Source organism: Podarcis raffonei, chromosome 8 (genome assembly GCF_027172205.1).
Source record: "Podarcis raffonei isolate rPodRaf1 chromosome 8, rPodRaf1.pri, whole genome shotgun sequence".
NCBI classification, from domain to species: Eukaryota; Metazoa; Chordata; class Lepidosauria; order Squamata; family Lacertidae; genus Podarcis; species Podarcis raffonei.
Window position 1 is genome coordinate 3,631,933 of NC_070609.1, and position 19,087 is coordinate 3,651,019.

Genomic DNA, 19,087 nt, shown 5'->3' on the forward strand with positions numbered 1-19,087 from the left:
TAACACCTCTCAGCACCCTACACTTCCCAGAATAATTTTGGGGAGGCCATGGCTGATTAAAGTGGTCTCACAGGTGAGTCTCACCAATCTGCATTATAAGGACCGTATTTTTCACTCTATAAGACACACCAGACCACAAGACGCACCTAGTTTTTGGAGGAGGAAAACAAGGGAAAAAATATTCTGAATCTCAGAAGCCAGAACAGCAAGAGGGATCTCTGCGCAGTGAAAGCAGCAATCCCTTTTGCTGTTCTGGCTTCTGGGATAGCTGCGCAGCCTGCATTCGCTCCATAAGATGCACACACATTTCCCCTTACTTTTTAGGAGGGAAAAAGTGAGTCTTATAGAGCAAAAAAATACGGTATGTATATGCATCAGTTACAATATCCAATGGGATAGGAGCCTCTCTTCCATTGGTCGATAGCAGGGTGGCCGAGCGGCCAATAAGTGTTCCTTCTGCGTCCCATTGGCTGCCAGCTGTGTGGACCGGATTCCGTGGCAGCCAATCACTGCCCGCGTCCTCTGGGCACTTGGAGGAGGACAGCTTGGTGTGGCGTTAGCCTCACTCGGTCCACGTTGCTCTCGGGCTGGGGCTCAGGGTGGGTGCTGAAGAGAACCTTGGCAGGAACCAGGAAGTTGAGCTGGCTCAGGCTGAGCTGGAGGGGCCGCGGCCCCAGGTTCAAGACCACCAGGATTGCGGAGCAGGATCCGGGCCGGAGAAAGGCGAAGACGTCCTCCGAGTGGCTGGCAAGGGGCAGAGGGATGTAATCGACGCCGTGTAGAGCGAACGAGGTGGCGTGCAGAGTCAGGAGAGAGCGGTGCAGGTTCTCCAGCAGAGCCCGGTCAGAGCTTCCTTCCTAATTGAGAGAGCACAGAAAGCAGCCTCAGACCACTGGCCCACCTAGTGTGCTGGTCCCGACGGTTAACCGTGCGGCGAGGTCCGAGTCCAGGTCGAGGGTACGGTATGGAGGCTGTCCGTCAAAGCTGAAGCCGGGTCCAAGGCAGGGAGTTGGGTGAGGTCAGGAACTCTGGCAGAAGAGCAGGGCAGGGTGCAGGCAGGAACAGGCTACCAACTATGTTGCTCCCGCAACCTGGGACTGGGACTGGCCTGCTTTTATCTGCCCCGAGGCATAGGGCGGCCCCGGTCCACAGGTGACTCGCCTCTCCTGGCCTGGAGGCGAGCACTCCTCCTGCGGGAACTTACTTCCCTCCGCCTCTCTGCCCTGAGCCTCTGCAGCTCAGGAGAGACTGGAGGGTTACCGGACCCAGAGGCAACCTCAGCTTCCTTTGACGGGGCTGAGAGTGGAGCACCTGCAGGCAATGGGTCCTCCATCACCTCAGGAGCCAGAGCAGACTTGGTTGGTGCCTGCACCTGAGGATCCAGCACAGGTGAGGACCCTTCAGGCTCAGGCCCCGGCTCAGCTGGTTCTGGAGGTGGGGAATCCTGTGCAGGCTGGGATTCCTCAGGTTGAGCCTCCAAGTCTGAATCCCAGGCCATCACACCTACCTCCATACTGTCTACACTGGCAGCATCTCTCCAGTGTTTCAGGCAAGGGTCCAGGCCTACCTGCAGATGCCGAGGATCGAACCCAGAACCGTTTGCGTGTGAAGCGTATACACTGCAGCTGCACGAGGGATGTCCCGTCGAAAAACACATACAACAGGATTCTAGTCCTCATCGCTTTGAATAAGGGGCTGATTTAAATAGGGGGTCAGCGGTGCCATCAGACCACAAGTCAGTGTTGCTCCGTTTGGGCTGGATCAGTGGCTACCAAAGGGGGGGGTAGGATCACCGAGGTGGGGTGCTAAGAGTCAAGGGGCGGCAGGAGGTATGGGTGTACTTAAGGGTTGCGTAGGTTGGGGAGCAGGCCAAGTGGCGAGGGCAAATCTCTGGAGTTTCAGAGAGGGCACACTTACAGCCCTATAGGAAGATGGAGAGGCAGCATGGTGTAGTGGTTAGAGTGTCACACTAGGACGGGGAGAGAAAAATACAATAAAACATCAGACATTAAAAACTTCCCAAAACAAGGCTGCCTTCAGATGTCTTCTAAAAGTCATATAGTTGTTTATTTCCTTGACATCTGATGGGAGGGCATTCCACAGGGCGGGCGCCACCACTAAGAAGGCCCTGTGCCTGGTTCCCTGTAACCTCACTTCTCACACTGAGGGAACCGCCAGAAGGCCCTTGGAGCTGGACCTCAGTGTCCGGGCTGAAAGATGAGGGTGGAGACGCTCCTTCAGGTATACTGGACCGAGGCCGTTTAGGGCTTTCAAGGTCAGCACCAACACTTTGAATTGTGCTTGGAAACGTACTGGGAGCCAATGTATGTCTTTCAAGACCGGTGTTATATGGTCCCAGCGGCCACTCCCAGTCACCAGTCTAGCTGCCACATTCTGGATTAGTTGCAGTTTCTGGGTCACCTTCAAAGGTAGCCCCACATAGAGTCCGTTGCAGTAGTCCAAGCGGGAGATAACCAGAGCATACACCACTCTGGCGAGACAGTCTGTGGGCAGGGAGGGTCTCATCCTGCGTACCTGACGGAGCTGGTAAACAGCTGCCCTGGACACAGAATTGACCTGCGCCTCCATGGACAACTGTGAGTCCAAAATGACTCCCAGGCTGCACACCTGGTCCTTCAGGGACACAGTTACCCCATTCGGGACCTTTTCAGCTTGTGCAAAAACTACCTTCTTCTGTGTTGGACCCCCTCTTGGTTTCAGCTAGTCTATCTGCCAGAGCCTGTCTTCACAAGCAGGGGAAGTCCCCAACTCCAGTATACCTGAAGGAGCGTCTCCACCCCCATCGTTCTGCCCGGACACTGAGGTCTAGCGCCGAGGGCCTTCTGGCGGTTCCCTCACTGTGAGAAGCCAAGTTACAGGGAACCAGGCAGAGGGCCTTCTCTGTGGTGGCTCCCGCCTTGTGGAACGCCCTCCCACCAGATGTCAAAGAGAAGAACTACTACCAGACTTTTAGAAGACATCTGAAGGCAGCCCTCTTTAGAGAAGCTCTTAATGTTTAACAGACCACTGTATTTTAATATTTTGTTGGAAGCCGCCCAGAGTGGCTGGGGGAGCCCAGCCAGATGGGCGGGGTATAAATAATAAATTCTATTCTATTCTAACTCACTGAAGGTTTGAGACATGTAATAAATGAATAAATTCTGGGGATTCAACCCAGTGGACATGCTTTAAAGGTAAAGGTACCCCTGCCCGTACGGGCCAGTCTTGCCAGACTCTAGGGTTGTGCGCTCATCTCACTCAAGAGGCCAGGAGCCAGCGCTGTCCGCAGACACTTCCGGGTCACGTGGCCAGCGTGACGAAGCTACCCTGGCGAGGCAGAGCCGCACACGGAAACGCCGTTTACCTTCCCGCTAGTAAGCGGTCCCTATTTATCTACTTGCACCTGGGGGTGCTTTCGAACTGCTAGGTTGGCAGGCGCTGGGACCGAGCAACGGGAGCGCACCCCGCTGCGGGGATTCGAACCGCCGACCATGCGATCAGCAAGTCCTAGGAGCTGAGGTTTTACCCACAAAGCCCTTCGCCAAGTGTGAGACAATGGTCTGTGACTCACCGTGGACGCATTCTGCATTGGAACAGGGGATCCTTCGCCACCTTGCAATAGCGGGACTCCTGGAAGGGTGAGCTGGAGAACTCCCAACATCTCTCCCAAGCCAGCCTTCAGTGGGGATCCCCATGGCACCTGGAAGAGAGAGAGAAACAGTGAACAGAAAAGGATGTGGACCCCAAACCAAGGCCTTGACTCGTTTACCGGTTTATTTTTTTGCACAAGGGATTATTTGCGTGCCTTCTCAGCATAACAAATCCTCTTGTAGAATTGTACATTACAAGCAACTTGTGCAAAATACAATTTACAGCTTGGGAGAAGTTACAGAATTAGGATTCAAAAGTCACAGCATATTACAGGTTGAAAGAAAATTATATGAAAACGATGCACCGTTGGTATTTAACTCCTAGCAAATTAGGAAAAATGTATAAAACCGAGTCAAATGTATGCTGGAAATATAAGGGGAAAGAAGGCACCTTCTATCATATGTGGTGGAAATGTAAGGTAGTAAAAGGATTTTGGGAAATGATATATAATGAGTTGAAAAAAATGTTTAAAATAACCTTTTCTAAAAAACCAGAAGCCTTGCTTTTAGGAATTCCAGGTGCTGAAATCCCAAGGGAGCAGAAAATAATATTTCTGTATGTGACCACGGCTGCGCAGATGTTATTGGCCCAGAGATGGAAAGAAGATAAAGTCCTGATCAGAAAAAAATGGCAGATCAAGTTGATGGACTTTGCCAAAATGGGTGAAATGAAAGGAAGAATCAGAAATCAGGAAGACCAACATTTTAATAAGGAATGGGGAAAAATTTATCACTGATCTTCAAGACCGTTGTAAACAGTTAAAATCGTTAGTAAGATTGGAATATCGCTTGTTGTTTAATGGTGAACATTGGATACAATGGGGAGATAAAATATTTGGATTATTATAAAAAGATGCAGGAGGAAATGATTAGCAATAGGACCCACAAAGGGAAGGAGGAAAGCCCAAGAGATTCCTTGTAATTTTGTTTTTAGGTTGGATATGTGAAAAATCTGAAAAACCAAATATTTTTAAAAAAATAATAATTCAAAAAGCTGCTTGCACCAGAGAAGTTTCACACAGCCCAAGCAAAGTCCCTCCTCACCATCCAGCCGGGCCAGGGCATCCGCGGGTGCCCCAAGGCCCGTTCCACCCGTTGCGCCAGTCCTTGGGCAGTCAGGTTCCTCTCGGCTCCCAGCAGACGGCAGCTGAGGATGACGCTGTCAGGCACCCGGCAAGAAATATTGCACCTTTCGCTCTCGTCCCGGACGATCAGGACCCTGAAAGAGATGTATGTGAAATTAACCCTGTCACTGTTTTGCAGGGCGTGTGGTGAATTGCAGATTTCAAATGCTTGCTGCTTCCACGCTGTGATGGCCTGGGAATCCGATTCAGAGGCTGAACCTGAGGAATCCCCATTGCAGGGATTCAAACTGCCAACCTTCTGATCGGCAAGTCCTAGGCTCTGTGGTTTAACCCACAGCGCCAGCCGCATCCCTCGCACCCCAACCTACACAACCCTTAAGTACGCCCATACCTCCTGCTGCCCCCTTGACTCTTAGCACCCCACCTTGGTGATCCTACCCCCCCACTTTGGGAACCACTGATTCAGCCCCAACGGAGCAACACTGACTTGTGGTCTGATGGCACCACTGACCCCCTATTTAAATCAGCCCCTTATTCAAAGTGATGAGGACTAGAATCCTGTTGTGTGTTTTTTTTGAGAGAGAGAAAGTCCCTCGCATAGCTGCTGCATGTACTCTTCACACGCAAACGGTCCTGGGTTCAATCCTCGGCATCTGCAGGTAGGCCTGGACCCTTGCCTGAAACACTGGAGAGATGCTGGCGGTCAGTGTCGACAGTATGGAGGTAGGTGTGATGGCCTGGGATTCGGATTCGGAGGCTGAACCTGAGGGATCCCAGCCTGCACAGGATTCCCCGCCTCCTGAACCAGCTGAGCCAGGGCTGGGGCTTGAGCCTGAAGGGTCCTCACCTGTGCTGGGTCCTCAGGTGCAGGCATCAGCTGAGTCTGCTCTGGCTCCGGAGGTGATGGAGGACCCATTGCGTGCAGGTGCTCCACTCTCAGCCCCGTCAGGGGAAGCTGAGGTTGCCTCTGGGTCCGGTAACCCTCCAGTCTCTCCTGAGCTGCAGAGGCTCAGGGCAGAGAGGCGGAGGGAACTAAGTTCCCGCAGGAGGAGGGGTCGCCTTCAGGCCAGGAGAGGCGAGTCACCTGAGAATCGGGGCCGCCCTATGCCTCGGGGCAGATAAAAGCCAGCCAGCCCCAGTCCCAAGTTGTGGGAGCAACATTGTTGGTAGCCTGTCCCTGCCGGCATCCTGTCCTGCTCTTCCAGAGTTCCTGACCACGCCCGGCTCCTTGCCTTGGACCCCGTTTCGCCCTTGACGGACAGCCTCCATACCCTTGACCTAGGACCGGACTCAGACCATGCCACACAGTAACCCGGGACCAACACAGACACAAGACTTTTTTTTGCAGTAAGGGACACGACAGGGGTTGCTTCCGGATGACCTGCTTATGGTGCATGCGCCAGGGGGGTTATACGATGTTATGTCCGGCTATAGCACAACATTTCCCAGTGCGTTTCGCCATGGCTTCCTCGTTGCGAAAAGCCTGCTTTTCTTTTTAAAGGGGGAAGTGGGTTTGTTGCGCAAGAGCAGCAGATTGGCTGTAACCGTGCAACCTGAATTGCTGGTATGCGTTTGAATCCCACCTAATAATAATAATAATAATAATAATAATAATAATAATATTTTTTTATTTATACCCCACACATCTGGCTGAGTTTCCCCAGCCACTTTGGGCGGCTCCCAATCGAGTGTTAAAAACAATACAGCATTAAATATTAAAAACGTCCCTAAACAGGGCTGCCTTCAGGTGACTTTTAAAGATAAGATAGCTGCTTATTTCCTTCACATCTGAAGGGAGGGCATTCCACAGGGCGGGCGCCACTGGAACATGCATGCATTGCAAAGTGCAAAATGGCAACGTGATGTCATATGACCTCCCTACAAACCAATCCGAATGAATTCTAAATAAAAGATGGACATTGCAGAATCTCCTGGCTAACTATGTGCAATGCATTTGGGACGAATGACGTCGTGCATTTCAGGGTCAGTCTAGATGATGCCCTGAGTACCTTCCAGTCCTTGGAGTCCTGTGCCCAGTGCTGGTTGGAATCTATTGGAGGAGGCTGCCGGGCTGGCCGCACAAGTTTTTTGTAAAGTCATTATCTTGGCTGGCCACCTCAGTGTCTCCATCAGCATCACAAAAGAATGAGCTAGGTTGCAACTATGTGAGGGGGCCTTCCAGGCTAATGGGTGGAAAGAAGCTGGAGACAGAGACCTGCTAGCTCTGTGCTAGACCTAAAACTGCAACTAATGGAGAAGCAATTAATGCACACCCCCCACCCCACCCCTATTTTCCAGGAAAAGTCCTGGATTTACAGAAGCCGTCCTGGTTTCTGATTTGATCCCGGAATGTCCTGCTTTTCCTTAAAGGTAAAGGGACCCCTGACCATTAGGTCCAGTCGTGGCCAACTCTGGGGTTGCGGTGCTCATCTCGCTTTACTGGTCGAGGGAGCCGGCGTACAGCTTCCGGGTCATGTGGCCAGCATGACTAAGCCTCTTCTGGCGAACCAGAGCAGCGCACGGAAATGCCGTTTACCTTCCTGACAGAGCGGTACCTATTTATCTACTTGCACTTTGATGTGCTTTCGAACTGCTAGATTGGCAGGAGCTGGGACCGAGCAACGGGAGCTCACCCCGTCGCGGGGATTCGAACCGCCAACCTTCTGATCGGCAAGTCCTAGGCTCTGTGGTTTAACCCACAGCGCCACCCGCGTCCCTTTTATTATGGAATAGGATGTCCCTATTTTCATCGGAGAAATGCTGGAGGCTATGCTTAATGTTGATGTATTATGCCCAGGTTTCATAGATGAGTAAATATATCCTAAGGACACGACAGTATCTGCTGTTCTTCATTCCTATGAAACTGAACCCTGGCCAAGCACTGGAATGTCTTGCCACTCAGATATTGGGGTGATGCGTAAAAGTACCCAATAAAAGGGCAAACCCCCAGCCCCCCAAACTTCAGATTCTCCAATACCTTGGGACTGCCTGCATTCCCCAGTCCTGCCACCAGAGGTCCTTGCAGACCCTGGACTAAGGAGGGTCTGGGGGAGGAGCGGTGGGAAAGGAAATTGAAAAGATCAGAGAATAAAATATAAAATATATGATGAATTTATTAAATTATTTAAATTTACTTTTAAAAAAAGGCCGGAGATTTTCTTTCTAGGAATACTGCCCATAGAAATAAAGCAAAATACAAGACCACTGCTTATGTATTCAATTACGGCTGCAAGAATACTGATAGCCAGAAGCTGGAAAAGTGAAACAACAACTACAATAAAAGACTGGCAATCACTCATGCAAGAGTACTTTCAATTAGCAAAGCTGAGCGGAAAAGTTAGAGGAGCCCCAAATCAAAAAATATACAGAGAATGGAGACTATTCAAAGAGTATATAAGATTATACTGTAATAATGACATTATCCTAGCAGAACTGAATGATAAAAAGGTAAAGGGACCCCTGACCATTAGGTCCAGTCGTGGCCGACTCTGGGGTTGCGGCGCTCATCTCGCTTTACTGGCCGAGGGAGCCGGCATACAGCTTCCGGGTCGTGTGGTCAGCAGGACTAAGCCGCTTCTGGCGAACCAGAGCAGCGCACGGAAATGCCGTTTACCTTCCCGCCGGAGTGGTAACGAATTTATCAACTTGCACTTTAATGTGCTTTCAAACTGCTAGGTTAGCAGGAGCAGGGACTAAGCAACGGGAGCTCACCCCGTCGCGGGGATTCGAACCGCCGACCTTCTGATCGGCAAGCCCTAGGCTCTGTGATTTAACCCACAGCGCCACCCGCGTCCCTTACTTGTATATAATAAACAAATGGAATAAATATACTAGAAAAATATACAGGAAAAGTTATAAAACAAACTGTGTGACAAAATTAAGATAATAGAAAAAGTACGACGAGAATGGTTGGAAGTTTCTTTCAGAAGACTCTATTAGATAAGACAGGATGTTATAACCAATGTTCATTTCTTATTGTTAACTCTCTTTTGCTTTTTTATTTTATCTTTTTTCTCTCTTAGAATTTCGTGTTTAATTTTGTTGTAACTATTTGTAACATATATGTAAGATGATATTTTAAATCAAGAAAGACGAATTATTTAAAAGAAAAGAAAAGATCAGAAAACCCCCAGAGGCCACTGACCCCTCACTTACTTCTCCTGCCCCCGATCTGGCTTGGTCTGAGCACCCAGCTCACTCCAGGCATCCAGCACCTGCAATCAAGCCCCACAGAAGACAGTATCACACACCCACATATTTGGGGTTCATCAATCCTAAGAGGGAAAGCTCAGGCACCCGACTGCAGTTCCAATCAACAACACACCTTAAATTCCTCAGTGTACCTACAAATGTGCATTGCAAAGGGGGCATTCTAGAATTGTTTTCCTTTTCTTTACTCATAGAGCAGGCATCCCCAAACTTGGCCCTCCAGCTCTTTTGGGACTACAACTCCCATCATCCCTAGCTAACAGGACCAGTGGTCAGGGACGATGGGAATCGTAGTCCCAAAATAGCTGGAGGGCTGAGTTTGGGGGTGCCTGCCATAGAGGCATCGTGTTGGCTAGAGGGGCCAATGGATTCTGTTCTTAAGCTCACCCCAAATGCAAGGAAGCTGGGGTGAGGGTTAAAGGGTGCCCTTGTTAGGTTCTCATATGTACAGAGCCTGGAGTTTAAAATGCTTCTATATTAAAACTTTGTTTGTAAGCCGCCTCTCTTTTTCGTGTCTTGCTCTGTAAAGCGGATTTCCCTTAAAACTGGTTTTGGGGGTCCCTGTCCTCTCAGTGCAACATAAACCCTGAAGTTCCTGTTGTTGTTGTTTAGTCATGTCCGACTCTTCGTGACCCCCTGGACCAGAGCACGCCAGGCACTCCTGTCTTCCTCTGCCTCCCGCAGTTTGGTCAAACTCATGCTGGTCGCTTCGAGAACACTGTCCCACCATCTCGTCCTCTGCCGTCCCCTTCTCCTTGTGCCCTCCATCTTTCCCAACATCAGGGTCTTTTCCAGGGAGTCGTCTCTTCTCATGAGGTGGCCAAAGTCTTGGGGCCTCAGGTTCAGGATCTGTCCTTCCAGTGAGCACGCAGGGCTGATTTCCTTCAGAATGGAGAGGTTTGATCTTCTTGCAGTCCATGGGACTCTCAAGAGTCTCCTCCAGCACCAGAATTCAAAAGCATCCATTCTTTGGCGATCAGCCTTCTTTATGGTCCAGCTCTCACTTCCATACATCACTACTGGGAAAACCAGAGCTTTAACTATACGAACCTTTGTTGGCAAGATGATGTCTGCTTTTTAAGATGCTGTTTTGGTTTGTCATTGCTTTTCTCCCAAGAAGCAGGCGTCTTTTAATTACGTGACTGCTGTCACCATCTGCAGTGATCATGGAGCCCAAGAAAGTAAAATCTCTCACTGCCTCCATTTCTTCCCCTTCTATTTGCCAGGAGGTGATGGGACCAGTGGCCATGATCTTCGTTTTTTTGATGTTGAGCTTCAGACCATATTTTGCGCTCTCCTCTTTCACCCTCATTAAAAGGTTCTTTAATTCCTCCTCACTTTCTGCCATCAAGGTTGTGTCATCTGCATATCTGAGGTTGTTGATATTTCTTCCGGCAATCTTAATTCCGGCTTTGGGTTTCAGCCAGCCCAGCCTTTCGCATGATGAATTCTGCATATAAGTTAAATAAGCAGGGAGACAGTATACAGCCTTGTCATACTCCCTTCCCAATTTTGAACCAGTCAGTTGTTCCATATCCAGTTCTAACTGTAGCTTCTTGAAGTTGGTACTGCAAACAAATAGGAGGGACTTTGCAATCAGCCTCTTCGCTTCCTTAAGTATGAACGGTACTAACCTAGCTTGTGTTGCAACATCAGTTAAAGATTTATTTATCCAGGCAGATCTGGATAAAAACCTGGCTTCTTCTGCTTCTTCTTCTGCTTCTTCTTCTTGAAACACAGGTGCCTAGCAAGCTGTCTTACACAGAGTCAGACCATTGCTCCATCTAGCTTGATATTTTAAAGCTATGGTTTTCCCAGTAGTGCTGTATGGAAGTGAGAGCTGGACCATAAAGAAGGCTGATCGCCGAAGAATGGATGCTTTTGAATTCTGGTGCTGGAGGAAACTCTGGAGAGTCCCATGGACTGCAAGAAGAGCAAACCTCTCCATTCTTAGGGATATCAGCCCTGAGTGCTCCCTGGAAGGACAGATCCTGAAGCTGAGACTCCAAGACTTTGGCCACCTCATGAGAAGAGAAGACTCCCTGGAAAAGACCCTGATGTTGGGAAAGATGGAGGGAAGAAGGAGAAGGGGACGACAGAGGACGAGATGGTGGGACAGTGTTCTCGAAGCTACCAGCATGAGTTTGACCAAACTGCGGGAGGCAGTGGAAGACAGGAGTGCCTGGTGTGCTCTGGTCCAGGGGTCACGAAGAGTTGCACACGACTAAACGACTAAACAACAACAACAACAAGCTTGATATTGTCTACGCGGACTGGCAGCATCTCTGTAGGATTTTAGGCAAGGGGTTTTTAGCCCTACCTGGAGATGCTGCCAGCGGGGTTTGAACTTGGCAGCTTCTGCACACAACACAGGTGCCCTGTTGCTTAGCCACAAACTCCCCCAAGTGCTTTATTTAAGTTTTTTTTTTTTAAGTGTCAGTCTGGGATTCGATAAGAAAGGGTGGTATATGAATATTTCAAACAAGTAAATAAAACGCCACTGGGTGGCGCCACTCTTACCGCCTCCAGACGCCAGGCAGGATCCTTGCCCACCAGGAATCCGTGGACCCCCAGAGCCTGCCAGAACTGGAACGCCCCCTGCAGGGTCAAAAGGAGGTGGGAGTTGAATTTGGCTGCAGAAATCCCAGGATCACTCAGCTGGGGATAAGACCCACTTGGAGACAGAGGGACTGACTTCTCAGTTAATGTGTCGTGTGCCCACTTGCAGTGCACGGAACTGAACATGCCAGGACCCATCACGGCTGAGCCCAAGAGCATGTCAACTCGGAATATTGCGTCGAGAGCAAGGGCCGGATTCGAGCCAAGTGTGGCCCCTGGCTTGGGCACAAGGTGTCTCTGTGCACGTACAGGATGAACCCAGGGCCGGATTTAGGTCTGATGAGGCCCTAAGCTGCTGAAAGTAATGGGGCCCTTTATATGTCCAGCTGTCCTTTGTCAACAACAAATTGTCTCTGGTTTTTTTGTGTTAAAAGATACGCTATATGGTAATTGATGGACCTAATTGGTATCTAAAGCCATTTGCACATAACAAAATATGTATTTTATCCAAGTGGGTAAAAAGCGCGGGTGGCGCTGTGGGTAAAAGCCTCAGTGCCTAGGGCTTGCCGATCGAAAGGTTGGCGGTTCGAATCCCCGCGGCGGGGTGCGCTCCTGTTGTTCGGTCCCAGCGCCTGCCAACCTAGCAGTTCGAAAGCACTCCCGGGTGCAAGTAGATAAATAGGGACCGCTTACTAGCGGGAAGGTAAACGGCATTTCTGCGTGCGGCTCTGGCTCGCCAGAGCAGCGATATCACGCTGGCCACGTGACCCGGAAGTGTCTGCGGACAACGCTGGCCCCCGGCCTCTTGAGTGAGATGGGCGCACAACCCTAGAGTCTGGCAAGACTGGCCCGTACGGGCAGGGGTACCTTTACCTTTACCTTTTAATTGTTGAACTGAAATACAATTAAGATAGGAAAATTCATGTTAAATTGCTGTTTTACGGGTTGTTTTTAAAAGTCTGGAATGGATGAATCCGTTTTGCATTACTTTCTATGCGAAAGCGCCCTTTGGTTTTGGAACGAACTGCCAGAATGGATTAAGTTTGAAAACCAAGGTACCACTGTATATAGAAATGAGCAAAGCAGTGATATTTTAGGGAGCAGGCTAGCGGGCGGGGGCCATTATTTACATCATAGGAGCCTACACAACACAAAAAACTGTTGCTGTAGGTAGGTTTTATTTTATTTGTTATTTTATCTTATATTTTGGAAATGTACATCCAGGTTTTTTCCCCCTTTGCATTTTTTGGGGGCCCCCAAGAGAGTGGGGGGCCCTAAGCTATTGTCGAAATTCAAGCCAAAAGTCAGAGCCTCCAGCTTAGCTCTTAGTCCAGAGGAATTTGGCCACCCTCCAGGTGCCCGGCTTGAATCCTTATGACCTCCTGCCTGCGTCTCCCGGCAAGATCAAAGGAGGTCTCCAATCGGCGATTCTCCTCAACGTGAAGGAGAACACACCACTCCTCCCACTCCTCTCCCAGGGAGGGGGAAAGAGACAGACAGAAATATATTTACATGTCTTTATTCCTGTCGTTCACCAGTACAGAGAAAACATGTCTGCACACTCTGCTTCCCCACTGCAGAGAGAGAATAAACTCCACCCATGTACTTCCAGTACAGGGTCATGTGCTGCTCTGAGGTAACATCCGGCTCTCAGAGCAGTGAATAGACTGTTCCTGGTTCCCACGGTACAATCCAATAACATCCACATCCTGTTTACCATTCCAGCCACCTGGTGCTTGCTTCTGCATTGCTCCTTTTTCGTAACATCCTCCCCCAAAAGAATCAATGCGTGTTGCAGCAAGCAAAGCATTATCCAGAGAAGAAAACAAACAGTTGTTATACACATAACACTCCCCTGTTGTTTCAGTTCCACCCTTGGAACTCCCCGCCACCGGTTTCCCCAGTGTACCTCTCTGGTTGTCTGGTTTCCAAGGAATGAGTGCATCTTCATTACCTTGGCTAGCAACTCTCTGTTGTGTCTTTGTCTCTGACTTAGACACAGCTCCAACCTGTCCTCGGTTGTTTACAACAGCAACACATGCAACAGCTAAGTTAGCAAACTCTTTTGAGTACCTCTTGGGTGGTTGACCCTTTGTAACTCTCTCAGACCTACGTATGAGGTGCTGATCCTCTCTGCTCACTGGTCCAGTCTCAGGACTCTTTGGAGAACTAGTTCCAATGGTAAACAGTGGTTCATCCTTCAGTTGTGAAGGTCTATCTTTTGTGTGAGACTTCCTCTCAATGACTGTGACAACTGAGCTCTCCGAGCTATCAGTGTCATCACTTTCTGTACAGCTGAAATCAGTGAAATCATCATCATCTGAATCGTCCTCAGTGGGAAATGTGTGTACTATCACTCTCTCCTGTTCAGGAGCACTCTCTAGAAATTTTGTGAGAATCACCTGACCAGATTCAGACAAAATTACTCTGTAGAGACCCTTTTCATACCCCACAAAAATGCCTCTGGCATTCTTTACTCCACCTGGAGCTTCTGTTCTCACATGAGACCCAAAAACCTTGAAATGGGCAACAGAAGGTTTTCTGTGGAACAGTTTCTCAAAAGGAGAACTTCCCAACTCTTTTGAAACCTTTCTCACTTTCGTATAACAGAACGACATTAGAGACTCGGCCCAGTACTCATGTGGCAGATGTGAACTTAGCAATTGCGCTTCCATTCCCTTTTGCAATTCTCTGTTCACCCGTACACAGACACCCCTGTTCCACGCTTCCGCTGAAACAGAAACCTTGTGTCTTATTCCCTTCTTCTGCAGGAACCTTTGGAAATCCTGTAAAAGAAAAATCTGCTTCTCATCTGTGAATAGACAATCAATGTTAGCATCATGCATACTCTTAACTTTGTCACAAAACTCCTGAAACCTCTCCAAGGCTTCCTTTGGCTTTCTCAACACATAAACCCAGACATAGTTAGAGAAATGATCCACACACACAAGATAATATCTTGCATTGCCTCTAGATGGTTCTAGAGGACCAATCACATCAGCATACACCCGCTGAAATGCTCTGTTGACTCCGGTCACCTTCTTGCTCACACCTGCAAGAGAAACTTGGTTAGACACAGATGAATTACATTCCATGTAATCACTTTGTGCAAAAGTCAACAAATATAGTCCATCCTTCTGTTTGGCCGAAAGAAATAACTCTCCATCTTTGTAGATCTCGCAGCTCTCAGCATCGTAGGACAGTTTCAGTCCTTTCTTTGCAATCTGCGAAACACTCAGCAGATTGAACTTCAATTCAGGAACCAAGTAAACATAGTTTATTGTCAAGTCCAGACTCTTAAGATAGACAGTCCCCACGCCGGCCGCTTCCAGCTCCTGACCGTTGGCCTGTGTCACAGTGAAGCTTTGCTTCTTAAACGTTGAAAAGAGTTCTCTGTGTGGGGACATATGAAACGTGCATCCAGTGTCAATAACAAACGCGTTCCCAACGTCTGGCGTGGTTCCTGTCGCCATCAAAGCTTTTCCAGGTTTCACCGAAGTCTTGGTGTGACCTTTGCCTGACGCCTCAGGCTTTGCTGAGCGGCCCTTCGCTCCTTTTGGCTGACGTGGCTTCTTACAGTTCCGCTGAAGATGCCCAGCCTGTCCGCAATTGTAACATCGGACAGCGTTCAAAGCTAGAGCTTTTTCTCCAGTAGCTTCATCTGCGGGGGAATTAGAACTCCGTTCCTCCCTCCCCCTGTCCTTTACTTCCAGTGCAGCAAGTCTGTCCTGTTCATTCAGAACTACGGCACACACCCTCTCCGCGGTCAAATCTTGAGCCGGGAGGGAACCAAGCTGACTGGCAACCGTTTTGTAAGTCCGATTTAAGCTGTTGATCATCATGAAGCAAAACACTTCCTCCTGCAGACGGAAATTGCGTTCCACCATCTGCTGGCGCAGATATTTCATCTCCGTCAGGTGCGCTTGAACATCTCCATCAGGCGCAAGCCTCAGATTGGTCAGCTTCTCAAAATACAGCAACGCTGAAGAACCAGCATCCCTCTGATGTGTTCTTCGTAGCATCCCCCAAATTTCCCGTGCATATTCCAAACCCTGAATATGCACCAATTGGTCATCTGACACACACAGAATTATAGCCGTTCTGGCTTTCAGATTCTGTGACTCCCAACCTCGGGTTGGTGCTGCTGGGATGGGGTTCTCAATCACGTCAAAGACCCTCTGATTCTGCAGCAGGGCCTTCATCTTTATAGACCAAGATGAATAATTGTCATTAGTGAGGGGAGGGGGATAGGGCAAACCTCCCGCCTTCTTGGAATCCATGCTGAATCCAAGGGTCAGCTTTACACTCAATCTCAAGCCAGCTTTCACTTTTCAAGCCAGTAAACTCCAAAAGTCTTTGTTTACTGCTTCACTGGCAGGCAAACCTTCGGGCTGTTTTTTTCAAAACCCTTGCACAGCTGCGCAGATACACTTTCGATTTCCCAGGCTCTTTTTAGCCATTCTTTAACTGGCAGACGTTGCCTAGCAACCTGCTCAGGACGGAACTCCTTATCTCACCACAGGAATTCCTGGTATGCAAGCTTGCTCTTTCAGAGCTGTTTTTCAAACGCAGCTTCTTTCTTGTGAACCAGAGAATTAAACCTTTCTGCGTTCACTTTTCTCTCTAGCCCAAAATGCAGCATACCTTTTTTGGGGGGCTCCGTTGCCTTGAAACACACTCCTCTCGGTGTCCAGCTGTCTGTTCTGTTTAGCCTCTGGCTGCAGGCAGACGCGTTTCTTTATCTCCTTAGGTGCAGAGGATGGCAACGATTCATCGACCTCTCACCTCTCATGCAGATTCTCATAGATCAGATAACCATCGGTCTGCTACCAGTTGTCGAAATTCAAGCCAAAAGTCAGAGCCTCCAGCTTAGCTCTTAGTCCAGAGGAATTTGGCCACCCTCCAGGTGCCCGGCTTGAATCCTTATGACCTCCTGCCTGCGTCTCCTCGCAAGATCAAAGGAGGTCTCCAATCGGCGATTCTCCTCAACGTGAAGGAGAACACACCACTCCTCCCACTCCTCTCCCAGGGAGGGGGAAAGAGACAGACAGAAATATATTTACATGTCTTTATTCCTGTCGTTCACCAGTACAGAGAAAACATGTCTGCACACTCTGCTTCCCCACTGCAGAGAGAGAATAAACTCCACCCATGTACTTCCAGTACAGGGTCATGTGCTGCTCTGAGGTAACATCCGGCTCTCAGAGCAGTGAATAGACTGTTCCTGGTTCCCACGGTACAATCCAATAACATCCACATCCTGTTTACCATTCCAGCCACCTGGTGCTTGCTTCTGCATTGCTCCTTTTTCGTAACAGCTATAGCTTGTTTAGCTTCTACGTAAATCCGGCACTGGATGAACCTTGCCTCAAAACGGACATTGTTTAGCTGGAAAAGGTTCACCAAAATGATTGGGGGGGGGGAAAGGTGGCATCATTTGGGAGTTTTCAGCTTTGAGGGGAAAAGCAAGCGTAGTTAATCTGTGGAACTCCCTGCTACAGGAGGCAATGATGGCCATCAACCTAGATGGCTTTAAAAGAGGATTGGGCAAAGTCATGGAGGAGGAGAGGGCTGTCGATGGCTACTAGACAGGACAGCTATAATCTGCCTTTATGGTTGGAGGCAGCAATGCTTCTGAATCTGGAAACCGCAAGAGAGGAGAGGGCTCTTATAAATAATAATAATAATTTTTTATTTATACCCCGCCCTTCCTGGTTCAGAAAACCGGGCTCAGGGGAGCTAACAACAAATTTAAAACACATAATTGATGCATCAAAAAACAGCATAAAATACAGTATAAAACGTGAATAATAAATTCAGAATTAAAAAAATCAATTTAGGAGGGGAAATCCATCCAATAAACATTAGATGATCACCAGGGCTAGCTGGCTAAGTTAGTCCTATTTGGGCCGGTGAGGAGACCAGGGGAGAATTAGCTGTGGGATCCCAGAGTGGGTAATCTTCATTTCAGGAAGTAAAATCCTGAAGGGCCCTGGTCTCATGGGAGAGAGCAGGTCGGAGCCACCACTGAGAAGGCCCTGGCCCTGGTGGCTGACTTCCTTAGGGCCCGGGACCTCTAAACTATGATTATTCATGGACCTTAAGGTCCTCTGCAGGGCAGACCAGATCTTGCACTCAGATCCTGCCTGCAGGTTTCCCATAATGGGCATCTGGTTGGCCACTGTGAGAACAAGGTGCTGGACGAATGGGTCACTAGCCTGATCCTGCAGGCTGTTCTCAGTTTCTTATGCACCCCCCGCCGCCGCCGCCAACCTCTGCACATCTGGGATCAGAAGAAAGGTTTCTGGGCCGAAGTCTGTGAATTCCAACCAGGCTTGAAGTTTATTTCAGAATTTCAGCAAACCGACATCAGCAGTCTACTGCCCTGGCAGCTGAATACGGGGCAAACATGGCCAGACTTTGAGGAGGAACGACAACCACATACCTTGAGGTGCTGGTGTGTCCAGTTGTGCTTTGTAAGGGAGTCCAGCTCCTCTTCCCAGACTGGGAGTTCAAGCAAAATTCGGAGTCCTGGGTGGTTGGAGGAGAGGGGCGTTGGAATGGGAAAAGGCAAAAATAATAGAATCATGGCCACCCAACCGCTGCTTACAAATCTCCGGTGAAGGAGAGGCCTATGTTGAACAGCTCTTACCCTAAAAAAAGTTCTTCCTAATGTTTCATCGGAATCTGCTTTCTTGTTGTTTGAATCTGTTGCTTCAATCTCCTGCTCTGGAGGAGCAGGAAAGAAGCTTGCTCCATCTTCCATGTGACCACCCTTTAGATATTTGAAGGTGGCTATAATATCTCCTCTCTGTTTTTTCCTCTCCTGGCTAAACATTCCCAACTGCCTGAACTCTTCCTCTGAAGTTTCAAGACCCAGCTCTACCTCTCTTTCAAATCAGAACCAGTGAAGGCGGTGAAGGTCCTGTGTGAGTGTCTGGAGGCGGTTGGAGGATGGATGGCGGCTAACAGATTGGGGTTGAATCCTGACAAGACAGAAGTACTGTTTTTGGGGGACAGGGGGCGGCCTGGTGTGGAGGACTCCCTGGTCCTGAATGGGGTAACTGTGCCCCTGAAGGAACAGGTGCGCAGCCTGGGAGTCATTTTGGACTCACGGCTGTCCATGGAGGCTGTTATGTACTGAGTTGAATAGGATCCAAACTGCAGCAGTCTGATTGGTCCTAGAACAATAGGATTCAGAATGCAGCAGTATGATTGGTCCTAGAACAATGCAGCAGTATGATTGGGTGGCAGGAACTACCCAATCATGCTCCAGATAGAAGTGAATCCACAACCTGATTGGCTTACAGTAGAATTCCGGAATTAGCCAATCATGTGCAGCCCATTGTGTAAATAATGTATATAAAGCAGATACTTTGAGGGGACTTCCATTCATTCCTCCTCACCACTATGAGCTGAATAAAGAGCATGAAGTCACTTTGCGACTCTGAGTATATTTCAGAGGCGCAGGTCAATTCTGTGTCCAGGGCAGCTGTCTACCAGCTCCATCTGGTACACAGGATAAGATGCTCCCTGCCCGCAGACTGTCTTGCCAGAGTGGTGCATACTCTGGTTATCTCCCGC

General features: G+C 49.1%; 1 protein-coding gene across 1 annotated transcript in view; it reads right to left on the minus strand.

The window, feature by feature from the left end:
• The window catches only part of LOC128418220 (4F2 cell-surface antigen heavy chain-like), a 29,441-nt gene continuing 10,354 nt past the window's right edge, over positions 1–19,087 (minus strand). Inside the window, exons 4-9 of the mRNA XM_053397688.1 lie at positions 17,949–18,034; positions 11,465–11,542; positions 8,891–8,949; positions 4,695–4,869; positions 3,572–3,700; positions 1–857 (exon numbers count right to left, since the gene is read on the minus strand). Coding sequence (XP_053253663.1) covers positions 507–857; positions 3,572–3,700; positions 4,695–4,869; positions 8,891–8,949; positions 11,465–11,542; positions 17,949–18,034 — 878 coding nt within the window. The 3' untranslated portion in view covers positions 1–506. The remainder of the gene's footprint in view (positions 858–3,571; positions 3,701–4,694; positions 4,870–8,890; positions 8,950–11,464; positions 11,543–17,948; positions 18,035–19,087) is intronic.